Source organism: Aphelocoma coerulescens, chromosome 8, assembly GCF_041296385.1.
Source record: "Aphelocoma coerulescens isolate FSJ_1873_10779 chromosome 8, UR_Acoe_1.0, whole genome shotgun sequence".
Taxonomy (NCBI): domain Eukaryota; kingdom Metazoa; phylum Chordata; class Aves; order Passeriformes; family Corvidae; genus Aphelocoma; species Aphelocoma coerulescens.
The window spans coordinates 14,503,042-14,529,464 of NC_091022.1; the positions used below are offsets into that span (position 1 = coordinate 14,503,042).

The window sequence follows — 26,423 nt, forward strand, 5'->3', positions numbered from 1 at the left end:
ACCCAGGCTTGTGCAGTAAGAAAAATTTTGAAGTCCTCATTAAAAGTTAAAGTTGGATGATCAGCAATACGGTTCAAAAATTTATGTAAAGCTTTTCTTCGAGTCTCAATGAATTCATCACTAAATCGTTCCACCATTCCCTTCATTATGAATTTTTCAGGCAACGGCTAAGGAAAAAAAGAAGAAATATATTGCATAATTTGCACAATATTCAGGGTATTATAACAGTTCTGCTTACTAAAAATCATAGGTATACCTTGGAAAATCCACCATGCAATAACCCAAAAGCTATATAAAGTTATCATCTTCAACTAAGGTATACAATGGTTCTTGTAATACACAGTGCAGAAGAATATGAGTACAAGTAAGAAAGGACATAAATTACTGCATATTACTGCAAATGCCACAATTAAAAACCTAAGAAATACCTTTATGTGATTTTTGTCAAATACATATAAAGCTAAGGCAAATAGGTTGGCTTAATGTTTGTGAAGCTTCAGAAGCTGAAGAAAGACCTCAAACATCTCTGTATAAAACTGGAGCCATCTTACAAACAAATAAAAATAACTTAAGTTTTAGCAAACAAACAGGAATAATCAGTGTTGGATGTGCTTCTTCAAGTTTGCTCTTCAACCAAAGGAAATCCTGATACCGTCTTCGAACCTCATATTCACTGGAGTCAAACTCACCACGGGTTGTCTGAAAACCAAAAGCAGAAAAAACAGGCTTAGGTTAGAATACCAGAAAAAAAACGTTTTAGATTTTGGAGAAAACTGAGTACTTGAAAGGAGTACATACATTCTGTTTTGTCCCTGTTATTGGCGTGCTGTTATTTTAAAGAACAATGATCATCAACTCCTTGAAGAGTTAACACATCCTATTTTAGCAAGAAATCAAAGTTTTATTGGGGGAAAAAAAAAAAAGAGCACTAAGCTGCACTTTATGCTGTGACTTATAGTAATTATCTCACCAATAATGTTTCCAAATTATTGCAATAATTACTTTAGTGTGGCATTTTCCTTTTGGCAATCACAGTTATGCTCGTTACTTTTAGGGGACTTCTTTTAAAGTGATTAGTAATCTACAAGTAAGGAATGTCCATTTTTTAGCACTCTGAACAAAGCCCAAAAAGCTGACATACGTCCTTGGGACCTGTGACATTACTCAATAATCCTCCCATTCAAAACATGAAAACTTCAGCATATCACAGCAATAATACTTCCTGCACTGCTTAATGGATTCTGTGGCCCATCATCGATTCCAATTTTGCAGCCCTCTGTTAGAACTTGCCAGCAAACCTTTAATGCCTACAAAAAATGCTTATTACAGATTCCAAAATTGTCAGACCATGAGATTTATTTTACCACTGCTCTGTCTTCTGGAGGCAAGCCACAAAGAGCCCATGTTTTCATTAACATGTGCTATTTACCACTCATTGTTGCACGGAGATTTACAATGTGATGCAAGTAAATTCCAAAAGCCTCAAAACATGCTTTTGTAATCTAAACATTTTTGAGGGTTGAATAAAAATGTTTCTAGGTATGTGGGAGGAATGCTATTACTTTATCATCAACAACCAGCACTCCAAATTAAATATTATAAGAAAGAAGAGATAAAAAAAGCAAAAGCAATCCACCTTACAGCCCTTTCATACTTGCCTGAAGAAAAAATGTTCTCTCATCTACAGAAACAGGCATAAAGTGAAAATTATTGGTAGCAACCTAACAAAGATAGCTCTCTTCCTACTCCTTAAATATTTTATGAGGTATTGGTATCTCCTCTTATTTAAAGATGAATAATTCCCATTTGAAAATCTGTTTTTAAATGAATCTTTTTAAAAAGAACTGAAAGTAAAATAAATTAACATTCTCAAAATGCAGCCCGCAGAATATTTGCTGGTAATCTCAGAAGACCTGAGAAGACTGATCTTGCAAAGCTGAATTTCTTCCTTATTTCCTGTAAATAACTTGCATTCAGGACAATTAAAAATACACTTAATTGTTTCCTAATACTACTTTTTCATTAGAGAATTGTGGCAGTTTCCTCAGAAATCACATGCAACTCTAAAGGGGAAGCAAACATCCATATGTTAATGGATGCTGCAATTAGAAAATAATGGAACTGAAAGAATGTAGCAGGTAAACATTTATGCAAGACATAAGACTAGTAGCCTGTAAGTGATCCAAAAGTCATCAATATTTGTGCAAATATAGTGTCTTCAAAGTGAATCAGTTCTTTGGCTGTTTCCTGTTCCAGCTGAAGATCACAACAGAAAATGTTATTCTCTCATAGCACTCATTTTGCCATTGAAGAATTATTAACTATTTTCTCAACATAAAGAATCGAAACACATGTGTATGCAGAATCACACTGATTTTTTTCTGTTCTCTACCACACTTTCATGCAGTTTTAGTTGTCTATAACTCAAAAATGGCAGAATTAAATTTTAAATTTAGTAATATCCCAGAGAATGGTGTGCAAGAAGAGTGAAAATGCCAACTGTTAGCAAAGTAAGCCATTAAAGCCACGAATAGATACTTACCTTTGTGACTACTCTGTATGTAATGAATGTTTCAATGGCTGTAATGTGGCTTTCAGGATCATCGACTGTAATGAAGAGATCTCTTAATTCTGGTCCATCTTCAAATTTATACTGGTTTATTGATGAGGGGGATATTGGCACTGAAGGACTGAATGAGTTTACCTCAGCCAGAGATGTATCCTACAGATAAGACATGAGAACATCCACATCAATACATCTTTATATACAAACATGTCTCAGATGCTAAAATGGCAAGCTTTTAAATAATCTGATAGAACAGATAAAACTTGGAGCAGATGAAAGAATTATGTAGGACATAGCAAATCTATGATCCTTTTCATTATTTGCTTTGGTGAAGATGTAAGAAATGAGATTTATTCTAAAACAGATGAAAGAACAAAATACTACCGTTTGAGAAGAATGTTATGCATAGCTAGAAAGAGAACTTGCCTATGAATAGTAAAATTAGTTATGAACCAAGCATCCATTCATTGTGTAGGATACTTACCAGTTTTAATAAAATTGTTAGAAGCCAGTTACTGAGAACTTATGATTAAATTATCCCTAATTACCTGATTAAAAATGCACAGATTAAAAAATGATGATTTAAAAAAAAAAAAACAAGCCAAAATCCAAATCAGAATTTTTACTGGAATTGGATATTTAAGTTTGCATTTATTTTAAAATAAAAGCTGAAATGGAAAACAATTACAGGTACATAAATTAATCTTATTTTTTTAAGGAAAACAGTAAGTATGCAGTACAAATTTGCTGCTTAATTTCTAAAAAAAAAAGAGTCAAACCACTGTTTTGCTAAAGTGAAAACCACTTTTTGATACCACTGACCACTTCCACACAACTGTCTAAGAATATGCCCCCAGAGCAGCTGCTTCAGCAAGTGCATTCAATGGTGCTCACTCAACTGCTGAGAAACGAGGTGGAAACTGGAAACACGCAAGAAATCTCATTTTCTTCCTTAGATGCAAGTCTGGGTGAGATCTACTAACCTAAAATCTTGAATGATACAGTTACTATGAAAATAAATTGAATTCACTAATTCATAAGAGCATAATAAATTAATAAATCATTAGAAATAATACAGAAATTGAAATAAATCACTATATTTTAAATATCAAGTATGGTATACAGCTTTTTTAATATATCCAATGCAAAGAATTATTTTCATAACAAACTTTAAAATTAATCCATTTTCTAGAAGTTTTCTAAAAGGGTAGTTAGATTACACTGACTGTGAGTGGCAAAGAGTCGCCCTCTCCAGTGCCTTGTTAACTATGGAGGAAGGAGAAAAGGGATGTAGTTAAAGAGAAAACTGCTCAAATGCCAGGACTGGAAAAGTACGAGTCCACACTAACTGGAGTCATGGCATCATCCCAAGGCTGATCTCACAGGAATGAAGAGCACCCCACTGCAGTGCTGCTGAGCTGGCTGCGAGTTTGAATTCATCTGGATCAAAACTTTCTCTGGAACACCTTCTCTTCCTCTTTTTCTTTGGATTTATCAATGTACTCCCACAAATATGGAAGAAACATTTATACCAGGAATTATGGCCAGAAAGCGCTTATGTACCAGTTTTCCTCCCATCACTTACATTAAGTTCCTTGAACAGGGAGACAAAAAGCAACACAGAAGACTAAAGACACTTTAAATATTATATAGTGGCTTCCTTGTACACCTGTCAGTCATTTTACTTTTACTCAGTGTGTTTCTACACGATTTCTATACAGCCAGCACTATCCTGAGTGGTGCAGAATAAATAGAGCTATTCTCAGAGCCTGCTAGCACTGGCTGCCCATGGTCTAGATGACGAATGAGGACTGCTAACTCAGAGCAGCCCATGCAATTCAAAGTGCTGAGACAATGGGAAATTTCCAGGGAAGAAAAATGCACGTGAGTATATAAGGGACTTGAATGGTCATATAATTTGAGGAGTAATGACTCTGCAAGGCCTAAATTGGATCAAGGTAAATGTGTTTCATATTTTCTTATTTTCTATGGGGCATTAATGTCTTAATGTTTCATTCCTTCTTCTAGATTGCTACTAAAAATTGCTCTATTCACGCAGGTGTCTGAAAGTACATTTCTGTGTGGAAGGGCTTATGAATATGTGGTTGAGAAACAAAATATGGACAATAAAAATCCACAGAATAAGCAAGTCTTCAGTTTTGTTTAATGTAGCTCTGGTAGTCACGTGCACACAAATGAATGCATGTGTGTTTTAAACAAGCATCTGTCTCTTTATCCTCATGATACTTCAGATTTACTTCCAGTAATTCTTGAAGTTCCTGTGACCTAAGTCTGATGTCATCACATAAACACAGTAAAAAACCCCATGATAACTTTCTATACAGCTGTAATTTTGTGGTTGGAACTATGTTTTTGTGTGCATACAGATGAGGGCAGGAGTTTTGTAGCACAGGAAAAACAGACAATTCTTCTAGCTCTTGGGTTGTGGAATCTTCTTCCTCTTCATCCATGCAAAGAGCATCAAGGCCCTGTCCCAGAAAACAATGTCCTTTCCCACGCCTCCCCCATCCCCACCTACCTGCAGTACCCCTTCTCTTCCAAGCCCCTTCACTCCTGACAGAGCAGTTGGCAGAGCTGTGTGTGCCAGTTCACAAACAGGTTCATGGCTTTTGATTTACTGGCCAAGAGACCAAAGTGATAGAAAATCAATGAGCTCCTGGTAGTATGAGGGCCGTTTTCTGGGTCTCCTTTCTCTAATACTTGCAGTTACCCTATCTAATTCTCACGTTTGACTGCAATTGGTCAGTAAGACTCCAAAATATATAAGGGAAGGAAAACACTCATACAGCAGGAGCAGCCTCAAAATAGGGTACGCACACAGCTGAGACTGCAGCTCTTTGGAGAAGACACTAAGCCTGGGGGTTTGTCTAAACAATGCTCTCTCCCAGAGCACAGGTCCTTGACCCAAGGTTGCCTCTGTGCCCATCCATCCATCCATCCATCCATCCATCCATCCATCCATCCATCCATCCATCCATCCATCCATCCATCCATCCATCCATCCATCCATCCATCCATCCATCCATCCATCCATCCATCCATCCACCCCTACCTCCCAGTAAAGGACATGGGGTAGAGTTTGTCTTATAAGTGAAGAGCTTGGTTGTTGGAGCATTTTTCAAAGAAGCAAAGACATTCAGGAAGACTGATTTATAAGTGAATTTTTTGGCCAAGAAACTATTCTGTCTCAAATCCTTGATGAACTTGAATAAAAATCTTGAAGAAAAATTAGTGTCTGTGCAATTCTGAAGTGGCATATACATCTTTGTCAGAAATATCATTAAGTTTTCTGTAATTATGAAATGCAGACAAACACTATGAAACAGAGTTTGAAAGCAGAGGTGCTAAAGATTTTAAGTATTAACCAAACTGCTGACAGCTTTGTCAATGCTACATATCAGTTATCAAGCAAAGGCTAACTGAATGGGTATTTGTGATACAGGCAGCACTCTATACTTTGAAGCTAAAGGAAGAAAGCAGCTTGAAAACATTTCATCTGTGTGACTCATAACTCAACTCCCAGAATTCGTCTCTGCTGAAAATTCAGAACTTTTTCAGTGGTAGTGGAAACTAGGATAAAGTGAAACGCACATCACATCATTAAATGCTTTATTAGAGCTGCTGAAGATACTGGTCTGTAATATTTGAGGTATGTCAGAGGATACCAGGTCAATGGTTTATAACACTATCAGGTTAAACGTCTATGAGTTTTCATAAAATAAAAGCCCAGTGTTTACATTCTGAGTAATAACTTAGGGTATTGAGGTTGACAATTTTTAAGAATCTCATTTTTCACCATTTTGTTAGCTGGCACATTCCACTGCCTAGACTGAGAAAGACGAAGTTGATGACAGTGGCAGGCACTGAGCCCTGCACAGCTGCTGCTGTCCCACTTGGCCTGCAAAGGCTGCACTACTACCTTACACACTCTGCATGAGGAACCCCATTAAGATGCAATTTAAAACAAGGTAGTCCTGGAACAGTATGTTATGGAAAAATTGGTTTTACAAAACTCCGTCGTAAGCCACATTTAGCTTGTCAGATTCCCTTGAATGTATGGAACATGAATAAATAGGGTGTAAAGCCCAAACAACCTCACAGATTTTCATCAGCTCAAAAGATCAGATCTCAAATTGCACTTGAAAACAAACCATGAATTTCTGGTTGATATATATAGCCATTACATGCAGGCGTCCAAGGTTTGGAAGGAAAGCTGTATTTTCATATAATATGACTATTTTTCTTGTTTGCAGGAATAACTTATCATGTAGCCTGCATTAATAGTAGTTACAATTTCATATATGTAAAAAATATTTGGCATGATTCCAGGTAGGAGTTTCAAGATCTTGATATTTGCCATAAAGCAGCAGTAATTTGTATCAACTCCAATTGTTTTAATTTTTTATTCCCAAGGAGAATTGCTCTTGACAAGCAAGCAGCATAACCATTAATACACTGTGTTGATAAGTAGATAGCTTCATGCAGAACTGCCTGAACTTCACTCATAAAAGGAAAAGGATGCAAAGTGAGCATAAACAACAAAAATTATACTTTAGCACTGCTTTTGCATGCAAGTTCAATGAATCATTCATCTTTTTATGTCAAATCAGGACTGGTGCTCTCCAGAAAATATAATTCAGCTTGACCCTCGTTATGCTTCAGAAAAATGCAGGTAACTTGATGAAATTTAGCCTGGTCTCTTGCATGTTACAGACTATTAAATCACCTAATAGTCCCTTCTGGTCTTAAAAGCCAAGTGTTTCAAGAATTCTATTACAGTCACAGTTTAAACACATAGTTCCTAAGAAAGAAGTCCTTATTCCAATAGCATTCATGCATACCACAACCGTATATCTCACCTACAGAAATATAAAAACCACACATTTAGTCCCTATGACAATCTGTACTACCGAATATAAATAGGTTGTCGCATTTTCAAATTGGAAATGTATCTGCTATTTCTCTCCCATGGCACACATCCTGTCACAGCAGTTCACAAGTCTCAGATGGTGAATGACACCCTAGCCCCATATATATTTTTTCCACCCTAGCTTTCTGTATGTCCTTTTGTTGTATTTTAGATGCTGCCTTGATAAGGCAAATAGATCCATGACATGCTCCCTTCTTCCACTGCTGAGAAGGCAAGAGGTAAGTCTTGTCTTAACCTGTACTAAATCAGTACTAAATGAGAGACAATATACGTGGAAGCCATACATACCCCCCCCCCTTCATTGGTTTAATTAAAGCCAGCGCTATCGGCCAGACTGGCAACCATGTACCTGGCTGTGTGCTCTCTGAACGTGGACCCTGATACATGGTCAGTTACATTCATTTTATTCCCTTCAGCAAAATTCAGATGTTATCTTATCAAATTTCCTATGTGAAGGTGTGAGACTTCATCTTCAACTCAAACTGAAACTTGGAGACATTTATTTACATTGAAACACAACTGCAATTACTAAACAGGACTGTTTATTTAATTTACAGATACATGACCTGTCGAACATAAGTGATGATAAGGGTACAGCGAGTCCAGATTAGATGGCACATTTAAGGTAAGCGCAGTCATGACTCGCAGTGCTGGTCCGAAGGAGCAACCCCGCGTTTCGTGCTCGAGAAGTCACCCGGAACTACGGGGACCGCCGAGCGCTTCCCCCTCGGGCAGCCCGGCCCGCCACGGAGCCGCGGTGGCACCGGGGAGCACCGTGCGTGCGAGGGCCGGGCGGGCAGAAGCCGCGATCGCCGCCCGGGGCGGAGCCGTCCCGTCCCGTCCCGTCCCGTCCCGTCCCGTCCCGTCCCGTCCCGTCCCGTCGCGCCACCCTGGCTCGCCCGGCGCCCGCCAGGGCAAAGTACCGGCGAGCCCGCCTGGCCGCCCCCGGCACTGCGGAACCCGCGGAGGGCGCTGCCGTACCTTGCTGAACACCTCCAGGTCGTCCTCCTCATCGTCCAGCGCCAGAACCTCGGCGGCGGCGAGCAGCGGCCCCCGGGCCGTGCCGAGGGCACCCGCAGCGAGGTGCGAGTCGGCCCCAGGCCCTTCCCCGCCGGCAGGGAGCGGCGGCCCCAGTACCCGGCCCTCCGCCTCCATCCTGCCCTGTGAACGCGGACGGCGGCCCCGCCACAGCCGCTCCCCGCGGGACCGCAGCTGCCCGCTCCCCCGCCCTCCCCTGGCCGCGGCCGGCCCAGGGGGCGCGAGCAGTGCGCAGGAGTGGAAGCGGCGGCGGGAGGGCCGCGCTGCTGGGCCGGGGTGGGAGCGAGCGGGGCCGGGACGTGTCGAGTGTGCCACCAGGCCCGGACAGCGGGCGGGGGGACTGCGGCTGCGGCCTCTGCGGAGGCGGGACGGGGCGGCACAACGCCCACAGGCGTGTTCGTGGCGGCGCGGGCGGCTCCGCCCGGGCCGTCCCCGGGGCTGCTGCTGGCAGAAGTGCGTGCAGTGCTTCGGTGTGGAGAGCTCTGTGCGGCCGTAGGCAGACGCCCGCTCTGCTCTCGGCAGCCCTCGGGCCAGGGAGGGCAGTACTCAGGCTTTCTTTCCTGCGTTCTCCGGGTTGGTCTTTTTTCCTTCCTGGTCGGCGCCCAGGTCCCGCCACCGGGGCAGCAACCAAAAGCCACGCGTTGCTGCTTTGTCTCATGCCTCTCGTACGCCTTGGTCAGCCGCTGTGCCGCTCGTAGCTGGACCCCTTCGCCGTGGGGTCGTCCCGATGCTGAGGCCAGGGACTACTTTGGCGTCAGAAATGTGCTTGTGAGAGCAAACTGACACCACATTACATCAGAAAAGCAGCGGGGAGAGAGACACCAAACATTTAAAACTAGCAAAGCTGTCCTTTTTTTTAAAGTAAAAACATGCGAATTGTGAGATTTCGAAGTTGCCAGTATTGAACTGGAAGTAATGGCCGGCGCTATTCATCGCAGGAGCCAGGGCCGAGCAGGGCGGTGGCGGCAGGGAAGGCAGCTCTGACCTGCCGTGGGCTTCAGCGCTTCCCTGACACCCACTCCGTGCCGGACTCGCGAGCTCCGCTGCGGGGCCGGGCTCCTTTCCGAGGCCCGCGTTCGCTGAGTGCGGAACAGGGCACGTCTTTGCAGGCGCCGCCTGAAGTAGCTGAAGCCAACTTTGTCATTAACGTAAATTTCAGGAGTCCTGGGCGGGTTCTTAAACAGGCAGATACAACATTGTCTTTGTGTATCTTGGTTCCCTTGCTGTCAATTTAGAAAAGGCAAACCCCGTAATCAAACGAACGCGTTTTGAAAAGTATTCCTTCGTGAAACACTGCTGGCAGCTGATGAGGAAATACATTTGATATTTCATGCTTTTCAGCGAAGTCTTGAACCACAACTTGAAATAAAGGGATTAAAATAAACGCTAAATGTTCACTGAACTGTGCAAGGAGACAAAGACTATGTCTGCCTAATTAGAGAATGTTTACAAAGACTTTTAAAATTCTTGTTTAAAAAATACTCTAAAATTCATTAGGAGCCGGGGGCAGTGGGCTTTAGGTGCCAGAAGCGTTTGCTGCGGGGGGTCTCTGGCGCGGATCAGCCGGCAGAGGGAGATGGGATGCGCCTGTCCTGGAGCCTCGGACACTCGCTGATGGCTGAGAACGTTTCAGTAAGTGAAAATAAACTATTTCTGTAGTATTAAAATAACAACTGACTCTGGTACGAGATCCCCAGGCTTCTTTTCTTTCCGACCCTGTGTAGACTGTCGCTGCCCTACTCCTCTTTGCTGTGCCTCGCTTTGCGCCTCTGCGGAGCCCGGGGTTCCTTGGGTGCGCTGCCTTCCCCACAGACTGCCACGGGCCCTCGGCTGAGAGCTGCTCACCTCCAGCTGCTGCAAGGGGCAGGCTGGGGCTCCTTCAGGTGCAGGTGCTTCTCATCTGGTGTCAAATCTACAGCTCTTCCCATCTCTGTGTCTTTTACCGTTCCTTTCCAGTGTCCTCGCTGCTCCTGTATCTTCTGATTACCTTCAGGTACAGAAGACTGATGAAAAGTGACTAGTACAATATAAATTTTCTGCTCTGTCTTTTGTACATCAATGAGGCGTGTAGTTTGTTTTCTGACTTTATATATAGCTGATAGCATATAGTTTCCACTGGCTTTGCCCTTATTTCCAAGTACCACTTGTTGTGCTAGAGGCCTGCAGGTTTTCTGAATAGATTAAGTACCTACAACCCGTATAATGCCTGAGTTTTTAATATGTCTGTATTTAAATCCAGATGATATGCTTGTGAGGCAATAGCAAAACAAAACTCATCAAGGATCACAATTTTAGACAATACACAGCAGAGATGATAAATAAAAGACAGCCAGTCAACGAAAATATAAAATTGATGTACTGTAGGCTTGAATACCAAGGCTGTTGTCTGAATCATACTAATTTTTCAAAGTTTTACTGTGCTCTTGGATTCTTTATTTCTGTTTGAGAGAAATATCACAAGATGCTTTAATTGGATTTTTTTCTTATTATAGCTTTTTATTAGCTCATTAATCAAGCTTAAGAAGACATATTTTTAGATTCCTTGCTGGCAGTGCTTATCTTTCTGTGCTTTATATTTGAAGTATCAATCTGTAAGGAAAAGGTATTCATTGCCCTTCACTCAGAAAAATATGCATTGCATTTAACAGTTATTTGAAGGTTTAATCATCAAAAGGACCCCTGCTAAAACAAAGTAAGAGACTGTTCTGCAATCACTTTCAGCTGCCCTCCCCACCCTCAACCACAGTTTTCCCTAATTTCTTTTGGAAGGGCCCAGTAAGCAAAAGCATCTTCAGGGCACTTTCCCACCCATGCTGAGTCCCAAGGGCCTCACCAGCACCTCTCCCCTGCAGTATTTAGCAAAAAGAGCATTTTGCAGACTCAGGAATTTTGTGCTCATTTTCTGCTGTAGGACCAGAGATGACTGGAAATAGTTGAATAATTGTTCTATTCAAAGATACTGCAGATAGTGTAAATACAGAGCTGCACTTAGCAAAGGGGATTTGCAGATTTCTCTCGTACTTTTATTTCAGAAGTGCACTGCTATAGATCTTAGTTTTTCTTCATTTCCATGTGTGTATATTCACAGGCTCTATGTTTCCTGGGCACCAGGGATTTACACATTTTACTGCAGATATCCTTCCCTGAACTTGTGGAATGAGGTCTTGGCAACAATTAAGAGTCAATATGTTAGATGTTGTTATGCCATGAATATTGTTGCCCCACTTATTTAAAGAAATAGGTATTTCACTGAAACAATACTTGACAATACTTTGCTAAATAAATTTTAACATTTTGTAAAATATGGTGTTTTCCAAATGCCTATGCAATTTTCATGAAATACTCAAGCTTTCCAGGCCCTCCTACTCAGGAGCACTAAGTGGAATATTCTCATGTGCCAGGGTTGAGCTGCAATCACCTCCAAATTTTATTTATTCACTTAAGCCCAAAAAGCTATTTTGTATTACAAAAACGTCAATATTATTCCTACTCGCATTTTCTCTTTTTCTTTGGTAAGAGTGTTGATCCTAGCTAGTAATCCCTTCCAGAGTTGCTTTTCCTTGAACAAATTAAATTTACAAACACCGAAGCAGAACCAAGCTATTCCTTTGCTCTTATGTGCAGGCTGCATGTGATCCCTTTAGGCCACAATACCACTTTGAATACTTAATGTTGACTTGTCAAGTTTCACCAACTGCACAGTGATATGGACAGGATTAAATCTTGTTTTATTTCACCGTCTCCCTAGCCAGGCAGCAGCGGGGTATGGAGGGCTCATGGTGTTTTACTCTGTTCCACCACTGCAGTGCAAATAAGCGTATTAGCGAATCTGCTGACATTCAGCACCTTGACGCAAATGAGAGCGTTTTTCTAGGTCTGAAATGGATTGTCAAGTAGCATTCTTGTCAGGGTTGTGTAGTGCATAAGCAGAAGTCATTATGTTTACACCCAGAAGATATTTTGATGGTGAATTAAGGGCTGACCTTCATATCATACCATTTATTAGAGCAAGCTTTTTAGTAAGCTCCATTTAATGGCTCAGAATAAGGTTAACTATTTACGTTCCATGCCTGAACTCACAAGGAAGTTGGAACATTAAAACTCTCTACATTGTGAGCTGATTAGCTTTTCAGCTGCCTCTTGTTTTGTGGTTGAAAGGTAATTGTTAAGTTCTTGTCTTATTTTTGTTGTTGTTGTTGTTAATTTAAGTTTGGAAGATTCTTTAATTGGAATATTGTAAAATGATTTATCTGTCAGATGGTGGATATCCTGCAAGCTTATTTTTCTCAGAGACTATCAGACTGTTTTTCCTTTCTGACTGCCCAAAGGAAATTACAATGTAGTGTACTCATAATCATGTTATCTCTTTTATAGCTGCAGATCATTTTTATGGCATTGCAGCTGTACAAAACCCTGATCGATATCTGGAGATGTGCTATCCTTTTAAGTTATGTGACTGCCAAATTTTAGACATGAAAATATTCCAGGTGAAGCACTATTGGGTTTCATATATTTTACAATATCTAAAAACAGTTCCCAAGCTTCATTAGATATGGAAGCATTGATTTTTGTGTGTGGGGGGGTGGGAGGTAATACTTTGCATTGTTGTCAAATCAACTCTGCCTGTTCTGATCTAGCATTGTCTTTTCTGCTGGAGAAATGGTTTCATGTTTTCAAATAAATACTTCTGTTCTTGTTTTTTGGTGGACTGTACATTTAGCAATCTGTACTGTATGGCATGAAATACTAGAGTATATCCTAGTCAGAAAGTATGCAAAAAAATATTCATATAAACATACATATAAAGGCATATTGAATTAATTTGATACATGAATCAGAGTTCTCTCTATTTTTAATTTTTCTGATGTCTAGTTTGGAACTCTAGGTAAGGAGAAACAGATTAATACTGGACCTCAGTTATTCTGTTTGTCAATGACCAGGTATGGTCTTGTTTGTTAAATAAATGAAAAAAAATGACAGTGGTTGATATGAAAGGTATTTCTTTACAGGTGTGACTGTTTATAATCCATTTAAATTGAAGAATTCTGTATTTTAGCTGGTACAGTGTAATGGCTCCGAAAATGCTGTGCAAACTGGTGACCAGTTTTTGATCTTTTAGGCATAGGTTTTGCCACTATTTCAAGGTTAATGAGCCTTTAAAGAATTGCTTTGTAAGGGTTTAGCAACCTTTGATGTTCACACATGCTTTCAGTAACCTTAAAAACTTTCTAGTAGGTGAGCCTAAGTAGGTTTGTAGTAGGTGAGCGCTTAAACCAATACAGAAGACACATCGTGGGTGAATTAACACTCCATATTCATGATGTTTGAATAGACTTATTTTTTTAGATAGCAAATTTGTGTGCCTTTTGCCTTAGTTTGTTACTGACAGGATGACTATTAAGAAAGTTTTATATAAGAGGTTTTTTTTAGTCCTCAAATTCACATCTGAACTATTGACATAAAACTTGTATCTACATGTGACCTAATTAACACTTTAATACTAATTGATAGAAAGTGACATGTATAGAGGTATTCATAAAACATGTGGAAAATTCATGCTACAGCTACATTGTTAGAGAATCTCTTGCTTTTATCTGAGCTCTTCCATAAAACTCTGTATAATACTAATTGTAAAGGACAGTGATTCAAGGTCATTCTTGGCTAAAAGCTTCCACTTTTTCTTCTACAGACATCAGAAAATTAAAAAAAAACCCATCATCATAATGCAGAAATAAAAGTATGGTCATGTTTCGTAGATTATGACCCAGAGGAAAGAATGTGAACAGCATGGCTGCAGAGGGGAATTTTAAGTGATGTATGTGAAACTGCCAAAATGAGAATTGCAGCTGAAGGAAGTGAGCCAGCGGTGTAACTACAATCAATATCCAGGTTAAGTAAACAATTACAGTCTGCCAGTGCTGGAGGAAAATCCACACAGCCTGACAGGGTACCTGAAGTGTCTTCAGGTATAAATTCTGAATTTATTTCATGGATAGCTTTCTTTCCATTTGCACAGACTGTAACTGGTATTTATTTTTGTAATCTGTAAGGTAAAACTGTTCTCAGTGTATGAACAGCTGTTAAGTCCTTGCAAACAAATGATGCATTTCAGTTAATAGTGGAGGTTGTTTTAAAAATCTGGAAACTGGTGAGACTCAGAAGTGACCAAAGAACAATGTATGTTATCAGACAATCTGACTGGTCAGGGAAGCAGGTTTACGAATAATTTAAAGATACAAAGGAGTAATATTGAGGTCCTTTGTGAGCACTGAGCTGGCCCAACATAGAAGACGTCAAGCCTGAAATGGAAACAGCTGTGTTTACAATATTTTAGGATATTTTCCTTATCAAATATTAATATGTGGAAAAACCCTTGTGTGAAAATTTGGCAGTTGGTCTAACGGAAGATTCTTCTTCTCCTTGACATCCTCTTCCTCTCCTAACTTTATTTGTTATAAAGTTGCTAAATAGCTCAAAATAGTTTCAACACCTTTTAAAGAGATGCCTAAATCTCAAAAAGAGCTGAGATAGATTTATAGTAAAATGAATTTTTTTTTTACACTATGGCTTGATCTCTTACTCCTTAGGCAAAAATTCTCAGAAAACCTCAAAATTTTCCTGCCAGCATGCATAGATATAAAACTGGTAGTATACTAGACAATTGTTGTACTAGTGTGCCCTAATTGTATATTACACCCCCCAAATATCTTCATGTTTTAAAAATATCGGTTGCTTCTGGCAGACAGTAAAGTGACAGAGTATTTGTTTCCCTAAGCTTAGAACACATAAAAGGCAACAAACCAGTTACTGTTTGTTCTCTCCCCACTGCATGACATGCTTGGGATTAGCTAAGGCATGTGATATATCTGGTGGGAATGCTATACAGCAAATGTGTGAGTGAGGTGTGGCACAAGTACACAGGGGAGTAGACTTCAGTAGTTTTGTAGATTGGGGGTTTTTTTAATTTCCGCTTAGCATGTCTTAGTGTGTTTGCACTGTGTACAATTTTGGAGGCTCTGTGTCTTGAAAAGTGAGAAGTAGTTGTCTCCAAATACTGAGAACCACAATTGCCAAATTCTAGAAAAGAATAACAGGGGAAACAATATAAATTTCAAGACTTTATGCCATGATGTAAACCAAGAGCAGAGTGACTTTGGACGGTATGGTCACACTGCAGCTGCAAGAGCTCTAGATCAGATGGGAAGGAAGTATTCCAGCAGATGTGATTTACAGTGGCAACACAAGCAGTCATTTGTTTCCTGCAGCTTTCTCTTTTGTGAGAAAATGAAAAAGACCAGATTGGTCTGTGTCTTAGAGGGGAAACAATGGGATTAATTAAGTCATTATTATATCCAACTGATTTTTCACTTAGGGATGATGTGATAGGAGTGCACTGATGATGTCGACCCTGTGGATTTGCAAGAGAACTTCTGTTGAAAATGAGGTTTGTGGCTAGACTGTGGCATTGAAATACTGTGTTCTGGTGAGTTGCAGTGAGCTCTGTAGTTAGACAGCATTGGTACTTGTTTACCACTGAGAGAAACAGAAAAGCTGTTAAGCAAGTTGAAACTGCAGGGGAGAGTAGGTGTGCCTCCCCAGCTCCTAGGAATTAAATCCCTGTCATATTAGATGAAAGCTTAAATACATTAAATTTCTCTTATTTATTCATCTTTCTGATAAGCAGTTGCTGGAGGGGTACTGTGGACTTTAAAAAGGAAGACTATAGGAAGGAATGTAGGAGAATTTAAGAGGCATGTAGTACAGTATTTACACTTAACCTACTCCATACTCTGAAAAAGTTTAGAAATCAGAGATGTCAGTTCCTTGTATCTTAAGTATATAACTGTGCTTTTCTTATCTGTGACACAAAGTTGCATGCTATTTTGGCTTTGTTGAGCTTCTGAAGCATTAACAGAATACTATTTTTTTTCTATGTGCCATATCACTTAAGACAGCAAATGACCATCTGCTAGATTGTATTTCTCAGCCTGTGGCCACATATACTATAATAGCTGTTTTGGTGTTCCATAAAAATTTCTCTTTAAACTGACTTAATGATTTATACTACCAAATTGTTCACATTTCTAAACTGTATATGAGGCTATTGAAACAGACTAGAATTTTAGATTTTTCTTGTTCTCATGTGATACACACAAGGAAAAAAGCAATGAACAGAGGACGACTATTGGAAAGGGTACATTTTCCATGTGCAACATCTCTGAAAGCACCTTTGGTTTTGCTCAAGAGAAACTCCAGTTTAACCATCTAGCACCTTTGAGACTCATAGACTGGCAAATTCTGTTGAAGGCAGACTCAATAGCTGGGTGTAGGGGGAAGGGTCTCAGTGGTAAATCCATCTGGTTTTGAACCAGATGGGAATTACTCCAGCTTTTTATCAGGCTGGAATACTTTAGGAGTGCCTTCATGTGAAATTGCATCTCTGTGTTTTAGAAAGCCCTTCAAGCCACCAGGAGGAATGGAAGACTTATATTTGGTTCCCACTCTGCCAAAAATATTTCATATAATTTCCTATAAGCTGTATGGATTCTGTTTGAAGCCCTATGCTGATGCTGATAAGGCAACACAGAAGTATTTTGGATACAGTGCTGCAGCACAAGAAGGCCATTCTTGCCTTCAGCTATTCCCTCTGCTAAAGAGAGTCATTGAGTAGATGGGAGCAAATCTCCTTTGATATCTGTGGGCCTTTTGAGGGCTTTAGGAGCATACCCCATAATCCCTGTACTTTAGCAGAACCCATTCAGATTATTCACAAGACAACAAATTAGCTGAAGGTTTCCATGAAAATGTGCTACTGGTTTTGGATGCTTTTTGAACTTTAATTTTGCAGAAACATGCCTGATAGAAGTAAGAAAAGGAGGTAAAAGGAAACAATAAAGACAAACATGGTAGTTATGAACTTAAACCCCAGATGAAAAAACGTTTCAGCAATCCTCTGTTTATGCAATATATTTAAAAGTATCTCTAGTTAATAAAGCATTTTTTGCTCATTATTTTTAGTACAAAAATCCCAAGTAATGTAGTAACATGCAGATCAGTATGGAAGCTGGAGGAATGAGTCTCCAGTAAAAGTATGGCCTGAAATGCAAATGATTTCTAAACAAAATTATGTCTATTTAAAAAATGAATCAGTTAATTTTTAGGTAACCACAATGCAGAGTGGAATGGATACAAATTATCTCGTAGTTGATCAAAAGGTAAATAATGGTATGTACTGCTGCATACTGAGGAAGCTGAAAATAGGAAATAGCTTTGGTAATCTGCCTGTGGGGGCTGATGTTGGCATGATGGGCAAAAGGAGTCTGAAGCCAAGAAATGGGGTAAGACAGATTTTTGGACTGCCCAACCTATCTCCTGTTAACCAAAAAAGTCGGTTCAAGTGTTTTCTAGTGATGATGGAGCTGACAGTGAGCAGAAATACAGTTCAAAAAGTGAGGGGATGTGGCACTGAGATAGGCTTTAGTGGGCATGGTGCATTAGGTCAAAGGTTGGACTTGATGATCTTGGAGGTTTTTTCCAACTTAATGATTCTATGTTAGATGGATTACAAGCATGTAGTAGAAAAAAAAAGGTGAGAAATCTGATGTGGGAATCACAAAAGGTAGAACTGCATATTAATTTATGAGGCGGATAAAAGAAATTAATAGCTTTAGTGCAGCTATGTTGTTTGAATCAAAAACACTTCAAAATCAGAAAATGATAGAAAAATTGTATTAGTTTTGTGAGTCTGTAATCTTTTTAAAGCATTTCATGTTTTAACATTCTGTGCGTGGTTAAAGCTTTTAAGTACTACCAGGAGTTGTGACCATATGGGTGGGCAGCCCTGCATATGGAAGTATTTAACTTCTTCAGAATAGCTTGGAGAACAAATGCTGATAGTACTGGTTATTTCTGCTGGTAATAGCTGACAGTTTTTTCACTTCATCAATAAGGTTTCATTTAAGTAATGAAGATATTCTAGATGAGCTGATTGAAGAATGTATGATGTGTGATTCAGATAAAATTAAATGACAAGAGTAAAAGAGATCTGTATGTAACTCAGGATTTCAAAGCTCAATACGCTATAGATGTGAATTATTAAATCAATCTATCTAAGAAGCCCTGAAACTTAAATGTGGAAAAGGTCTGGAACTGCCTTATTCAAAAGTTTTACTACTCTCCAGCATTAATATCCAGAACAAAATAAAAAGCATAACATAACTGGATGAATAGCCACATAATTAAAAGTAAATTAGCAGAATGTAAAAAGATTCCAGAAAGGACTGACAGGCATAGAAATGTATGTAAAAGAGTTAAAGAAGGATAGGAGTAAGGTGAATTAAAGACGAGCAGAGCTAGACGTCGCACTGGATATAAAACATGATAAAATTACTCAGGCTTAAGCAAGCAGTTTCAGAAACAGACCACTAAGAACAACATGTGGTCGTTCAGAGGTTAAATGTAGTGCCCTAAAAATAATGAAACGTGTTATTCTGTCTTCATTAGAGACATTGCTGCTGATTGTGGTGAAAAATGGAAGTTGCATGGTAGGAATAAGTCCACAGGCTTAATAACAATCATTGCAACTGAGATACAAGAAGTTTGATGTAGTGAATGATGGTTCCTTGGCCAGAAAGATACTGGCTCATGAAGTCTTGTTTCTGATCATATGACAGCAAATACACAGTGATTAGGGAGAAAGAAAAATGGTCCAAGTGGTTATGGGTGCATTGGTCCTACCTTGAGGCTTGAGAACAACTTTTGAAGGAAATCCTTCCTGTACCTGCAAATGAGTGTTTGAATGATTCCAGCTTTGGTTATAAGCGTTGGCTGTCACAGGACTGCCGGTGTGGGCAGCATGCTGCAGGCAATGCACACACCCCCCCTCAGAGGCACATGTTCTCAGGAGACAGTTTACCCCAGCTTTGGGCTGGAACACAGTACAATTTGTACCTTTAGCTAGTATTAGACTTTTTTTTTTTTTTTGAAGTGTCTGAGCATGGCTCAGTCTAAAAATTATTCTTAATTCCTTGCCTGTAACTTAGTTTTCGTACATACTAGGCAGATCAAGATTTGCACAAACATGAATTTCAGTTGTAGGCTAAAACGTACCAAAACTTAATATAGGTGCAGAGCAGAGATTATGGAGTTTCTGTGACATTCCCCTCCCACTGACTTATGAATGCAGCTAACTCTGTGAAGTGATCTTAACGTTCTTCTTGAGGATGAGAGAGAGATTGTGAAGAAGACACTTGAGTCTGCAAAGATTTTCCCATAAAAATCAAGTCCACTGGATGAATTTCAAATTTTGTCCTGGAAGGGAAGTCCTTTAGACCTCTTACTATCACTAAGCATAAATTAAGTTGTGAATTGCAACATGTTTAGAAAAATTACATATATTTCTAAATTGTATTTAAGTGGTGATGTTGTGAATGAGGTGAAAAAGCCCAGAACAGATCTTTTCCCAATAGGTTTCCGGACAAAGGAATTTTCTTCTTGACCATCAGAACCAATAGCTTGACAAGCATCCTAAATACAACATTTTCTCTGCCATACATATCTACTGGGACTGTAAGAAAAATATGCTTAGCCCAAATATCAGAGAGCAAGCTACTTATATTTTGTGACCTGTGATCTTCCCCACAGGTTAGGACTGTCCATTGAACTTAGGTTTGAGAAGTTTTTTCCAGAACTGAGATGAGGTGGTGGTGGGCATTTTTTCAACATAGGTCATTTTTGTATTAAAATTATTGCTTAGAGTGCTTATACTCTATAATGAGTGCTGGAAGAGCACTCTTTTATGAATAATAAGCTTAGGCAATGCTGATAAATTAAAAATAAAACCTGGGTTTAGAATTTGCTCAGAGGATCTTGTAATTTAAATTTTCCCAAAATTAAAGATGAAATTATTGATAATGCCTGGCATCCTTTGTAGGAATATAATTCAGATACACTCATCAAAAGAGCTCACATCATTAGTGGAGTGATTGTGTCATCTTCCATAGAAATATTCCACACCATTGGTGTTTCTTGGCAGACTGACATGTTTTCACTTGACATTGCTGTAACCTCTGGGAAAGAAAGCCCTACCTTTCCGTGAATAATTTATTAGTGAGCCATCACACTGAATATTGCCTTCTTTTGAGGGAGGAGGGGAGGGATACCAAAGCTACTTACTTTTGGTTTTGGGCTTTTTAAAACTTTTTTTTAATGCTACCTTGCAGCCTTAACACTTCCTAAGTATTCTTCCATAGGAACCTTCTCTCCTAACATAGAACTAACTCTCAGTTCTGATCCTTTTGTTTGTAAATAATTCCATATAATTTTTCCAAAGGGTTTTGGATGAGAGCAGTGGAAAGCTGCTGATGCAGTGTAAATTTTCTGGTAGTTCTGGGTTGTCTAGAACTGGACAAAAATGCCAGTAAATCAAACTGTCAGAAATCCAGCTAAGAAGCATGGCTGGCTGTTCAGTAAAATGTACTAAAATGTGTTTTATAATGACTATGTAGACTTACACTGCTAGCAGCGAGCAGTGAGGACATGTAGTGCACTCCTGGCAGAACCAGGGAAAGGTGGCCTTTCATATTTGACCAGACAATGGAGAGCTCAGCATTCACAGGTGTGTTTAAAGCACTGGTGAAAATGTTTACATGGAGTTGGTTTGTCTTACTTTCAAAGTGAAAAGGTCTTTATCTTCACTTTACCTGGATAAATGTTCCTATTGCTAGTAATGATTTTAAGAAATGAGTTGAAACAGAAGACCCAGTACAGCTTTTTAAAAAATTTATTTTAGGTAAGCCTTTTCTTAGGTATCCTGTTTGAAGGCTCTACCAATGACTTTTTTTCCTAAAATTGTATCCATATCAGATGTTCACTTTATTCTTTACTTTTTCACTTCTAATATGTATTTTTTCATGTCTGCTAGAAAAGATTGACTCCCAGTTTAAAGCATGTTCTTGATAACAGACAGGCTGGATGAGCTGTTCTTCTATTCTTATGTGCAATATCTTGGGTATTTGAAGGGGTCTTTAGTGATCCCTTCCTCTAAGAAGCTCAAATAATTCCTGGTCTTTTATTAATCTGTCAGAGCAGGGGTTGCTTCTGAATTTATCTTAGTATTTCTGTCTGAAACAGCTGTGCAGCCTATGCTTCAAATTGCCAGCATTAAATCAACATAGTTTTCCTCCTCATTCTTCATCAATTTGTCATATAGATAAGCCCACTACCTGCACTAGCAATCTTCCATTATCCACTGTTCTTGCTGGTCTCTTCCATATACTCCCATCAACACCCACAAAGCCTTTTTTCCCCTCACATATATTCTGTCTTTCTCTCTTTAGGTTTTTTAACTCCACTGCATAAGACAATGTCTACAGATAGCTAATGACTCTAAAAATTGAGCATGACGTATGACTTATTTTGCCAGTGATATAGCTAGGTGATTTGGACTTCAATATCTTGAGATCGCATAAAGGAAATTAAAAAATTATAAAGCAGATAAAAAGAAAAAAAATCAAAGAAAAAGGCATCTTGAAGGTTTTTGTTATTTATGTAAACTCTAACATCCAAATTTCTTTTCTAATTACTGAAACTGTACACACTGAAAATGTACACATTTGAGGAATATAAATGAATGCACTGTACCCTCCATTATGCACTGTGCAGAAAGTGTCCTTCATGATCAGAGTTCTACCCCATTAAATTTAATCTTCATTCAGATTCTTCTGGGTTTTTTAATACATTTGCCTGTCTTTAAATGTGCTTTTGTGACATCTGTATATGTAACCTCCATAACTAAGATGTGCTTATTTGCATTGTAAAAGAGTAAAGCATTTCCAGTGCCAGTGTTATAATGAATACTGTATTTAAAAGATCATGCCTCATTTTTCTATGTGCTGTGTCGCCAGCAGTGTTGTAGTCTGTCCTGATATTTCACTGTATAAATTAGACAGCTAAGGAAGGGAGAAAGAGAACAGCAGATATAGATTAAGTGACCTGTTCCATATCACAACACACAACTTTGACAGGATCAAAAGTAGATTCCTAGCCCATCCTACTAAATAAGGAGTCATCAGAAACGTAGTTCTAATTTTTAGGAAGATGTGAGGAGTTTGGAATTGTCTTGAATTTTATTTTTGTCCTTTTTGTGCCTTTCTACAGAAATAATTGTAACTATATACAGTGGCTGTTGTAAACCTCCTTGAAATGGTTTCAGAAACTACTGCTTCCAACTGTCATTTCAGAATGTTTTTCTAAAATGGAAAAAAAAAAAAACCCTGAATTTTTTGCATAGGAAGAAAGACCTTTTAAAGGGTTTCTGATTTTCCTCCACTAGGGCTCAAGAACAAGTTGAAAAGGGGCATGCATTTTTCAGTATGTAACTTCCATGTATGCCCATACTGGATGCTAAGGAAAGAGCTGGTAGACATTTTTAAAAGGGATATATTTGCATGGAAAAAGATTGGCAAAATAATCAAAACACCTGAATGAAAAAATAATTAAGAATAGATAAAATGGAGACTCCTCTCCTCTAAGAATGTTGTGCAAGGTGTTTGCAAATAAATACTTTAAAGGAGATGAATCCTGTTTCAAATCAGACCAAAGCTGCTGGTTCCCTTTGCTTCCCCATCGCTGCTGCGGGTGCCCCAGGCTTTTTCCTCTAGAGCAGCTGTGCTCCACTGAAACAAATGACACTTCCTGGGGACTACATCTTTAGTTACTAGTACAAGAGTCATCGTAATGTGCAATGGGATAGTTCAGTAATGCTTTCAAATGGCTATTAAAACACAACACTGCATAATCAAATCACAACTGCATGCTTGCAGATGGAGCTACCAGTGACACAGCTACTTATGTATTACTCCCTTCAAAGAGGAGCTAATAGAAAAATTGTAGGGCAGCAAGGGAAGGTGTGAAAAAACAGATGCTCAGTGATATAGTCATACTGCTGTCTGTCTTCCCATCTCCCTCCCAATTTTCTGTTTCAGCTTATGATCTCCAAAATACTGAATTTTCATAGCTCAACTAATTTTTTTGCCTCACATCACAGGGAATGCTTAACAATGTTAAATATGGAAAAGCTGATTCAAAGTATGCCTATGTCTTCAAAAACATCCCAGTTTTTACCTGTACAAAGTAAACATTTTGCTTCGGAGAGTGCAATATGATGTGCATTAACAGAATGTTTTGCCTTTTCCATAACAAATATCTCTTAATTTAGAATTTGTGCATTAAAGCAGAGGTAAACCCAAATGATGATTGTAAAGCTCACAGCCTGTTCTGCAGGATAGAAAAAAGTTGAGCAATCTTGAAGAATTGGAGCATAATGTTCCTTTCTCTTCCCTAGTATCCCACCGTAAATATTAAAAAGGAATCACATTTAAGTTGACTGTGGTGCAGCATCTGTTTCTGGCTTCTCAGGACCCCATCCAGTACATGCAGAATTTATCTGCCAAGGATTTTGCAACTGTGGAGGTTTTTGATCTTTTTTTGAGTGGTGAAGGACTCTTTGCCTAACTCTAAGGACTTGTGTGTCAGGGCAGGATGCTACTGTGTGACGGTATTGAGATACCCAGTAAGGAGTATCACCTCTAATGTACACCTCTTGGGGCAAGTAAACAGGGACTTAAAAGTTCTTCTGGGTGCTTAGAAATTGAGCCCCACAACAGCCAGCAGTATCTGACTATTTTTTATTTTCTTAGCTTTGTGCTTTTGGTCATTAGCTTATTCTGCCCTTAAATACAGCTTGCAGCTTGTCACATTTTTAATTTGAGGAGGTAAGCCTGTCATCCTGGATCCATGAAGTTATATCTGTAATATGAACAGGAGAATAGTAACCCTTCAAACACCAGCATGTATTTCAGGCAGACCCTGTATACTCACAAAATGTTAGAATTTAGGATCTTTTCAATTACAGGCATGACTGCTTTGTTTAATGTCAGGCGTCTGAAAGATCCTTTCCTAGCCAATGTTGTTTACCTATCTTTCCCTTAAAGAGAAGGGAGACACAGATCTTGCCTTTGAGTTACTCCCTCTCCAGCTGGAAACATTGTATAGTAGATTCTTTATTGTATTTATTACAGAGTATGTGGTACCTGCCTGAGTATACCAATACCACATACTTGTATTGCTTTGTTTTTATGGTTCATGACATTTGCCAATGATTTACACTCAAATCTTATTTTTGCAACAGAATTTCAGTCTTGTCTTGCATTCTCTACTATTTATTTTGTCATAAGAACCGTTAGAATTCATAGTAAGTGATTTGGCACTCTGTCTATTTGTTAGCCAGTTTATTTGGGAACAGTTATAGTGATCTCCTAGATATTTCCATCGTGTTTTTTTGAAACACGGCATTTGGCTCTACAGTATGTGAAAAAATCAGTGATTGAAATCTGAACTGTATGCTACTCTGATAGAAAGTATATCCTGGTTTTGTTGTTTTCTGCTTGGGAAGGAATAATGTTTCAGCTCAAATGGTCATGGTTGTCCCTCTGTATTTTGTTTCTGATGGGTTGTTCCACAAGCCTGCAGAGTAATGGTACAGAATAAAAGCCTCCTGAATACATCTGAAGTGATTTGATATGTATGTGTTTTATAGATATGTAGATTTGCCAGCATAGAATATTTGTAATTTCAAGGTTTTTAGTTTCCTTATAGTTTGGATAGGATTTTTGTGTGTCAGAAAAGAAATGTCTGTCTTTATCTTCTACTGATTCTTTACAATAGCGTAAGGAAATTATGCTTATAAATATGTCTGGGAAAAATACTTTGATTCTTTAGTAGCTTGAAGGTGTTGCTTAAATTCATCAGTTGCTTTATACATGTATGTGAATTCAAAGACTGAAGATCAATATGTTTGGGAAAGTTAAGACCTGCTGGAAAGGGGACAGTGGACAGTTATTCAGATTCAGCATAAGTGAGACTAGACATGCAAACAACTGCTTTTTTTAATATTGATAGCCATACCTAGTTTTCTTCAGATGATTTGTGTCATTTCAAAACCGCAATTTTAAGGGTGAAGCTTTCTATGGAGCTGTCAAAATTTTATAGTTGGCATTTCTGAAATAATCAAATTACATCTTCTTATACATACCTAGAAGACTGAGGTGCTTTTCACATGCATTATTGCGCTTAGCACAAAAACAAATGCTAATGTGACTATCAGTACAGGACCAAACTTTATCTGAGATCTGGGGTGTTGCCATGGCAATTCCAATTGTTGGAAAAAAATTCTCTTTTGTGCTTCATTCTGACATTATATTGCAAAATGATGATTATGAAGAAACATACAACCCAAAAGGGGGGGGAAATCTCTTTTTGAAAATGTAAAACATACTTTCTATCACATTTACTTTTTCTGAAACACCGAGTGTGTGCCCAGATTGTTATGAGCTGTATTTTTTGCAGATTCAGATATATTGTTATTTCTCAAGCTGCCATAATAATACTCAACGTTCTTTCTCCCAAATGTAATAATCAACATAATAAGGAACTCCCAGACATATATCCCATTTCCTATGCAAAATATCAGTTTCTAGTGTATGTTATACTGCTGATGTGGCCCTTTTGCTTTTAAAAATACTGCTTATGTTAGTTGAAGCATATCTAAAATACAGATCTTGCTTAAGTTATTTATAGATATCAGCTCTATAATCCATGTATAATAGAATAGCTCATACTAGCCAATAGATCAGTAATTTCTGTTTAGTTATAAAATTGTTTTTCTACCAGTACATCTCACTGTGAGAAAATTGATACGGCTGTTAACCTGTTCCTTGCTAAATCAATATACAACAAGTTTTAAATAAATAAATAATAATAACACACCCCTATGCCCACCCCCAAAAACCCAACAGCTGAACAACAAAA

The 26,423-nt window shown here is 38.8% G+C and overlaps 1 protein-coding gene and 1 long non-coding RNA gene across 4 annotated transcripts in view; one reads left to right on the plus strand and one right to left on the minus strand.

Moving 5' to 3' along the window:
• The window catches only part of SNX7 (sorting nexin 7), a 29,465-nt gene extending 20,595 nt beyond the window's left edge, over positions 1–8,870 (minus strand). Inside the window, exons 1-4 of the mRNA XM_069022627.1 lie at positions 8,499–8,870; positions 2,543–2,722; positions 589–699; positions 3–167 (exon numbers count right to left, since the gene is read on the minus strand). Of these exons, the coding sequence (XP_068878728.1) occupies positions 3–167; positions 589–699; positions 2,543–2,722; positions 8,499–8,672 (630 nt within the window). The 5' untranslated portion in view covers positions 8,673–8,870. The remainder of the gene's footprint in view (positions 1–2; positions 168–588; positions 700–2,542; positions 2,723–8,498) is intronic.
• Positions 8,871–8,982: 112 nt separating this feature from the next.
• LOC138113819 (uncharacterized) overlaps positions 8,983–26,423 on the plus strand; it is a 34,885-nt gene continuing 17,444 nt past the window's right edge. For 2 of the 3 annotated variants that reach the window (XR_011152342.1, XR_011152341.1), the window contains exon 1: positions 10,280–10,548. This is a non-coding gene — a long non-coding RNA (uncharacterized lncRNA). Of the gene's footprint in view, positions 10,188–10,279; positions 10,549–26,423 lie in introns of those variants that run through there. The other variant, XR_011152343.1, reaches the window with a different exon arrangement.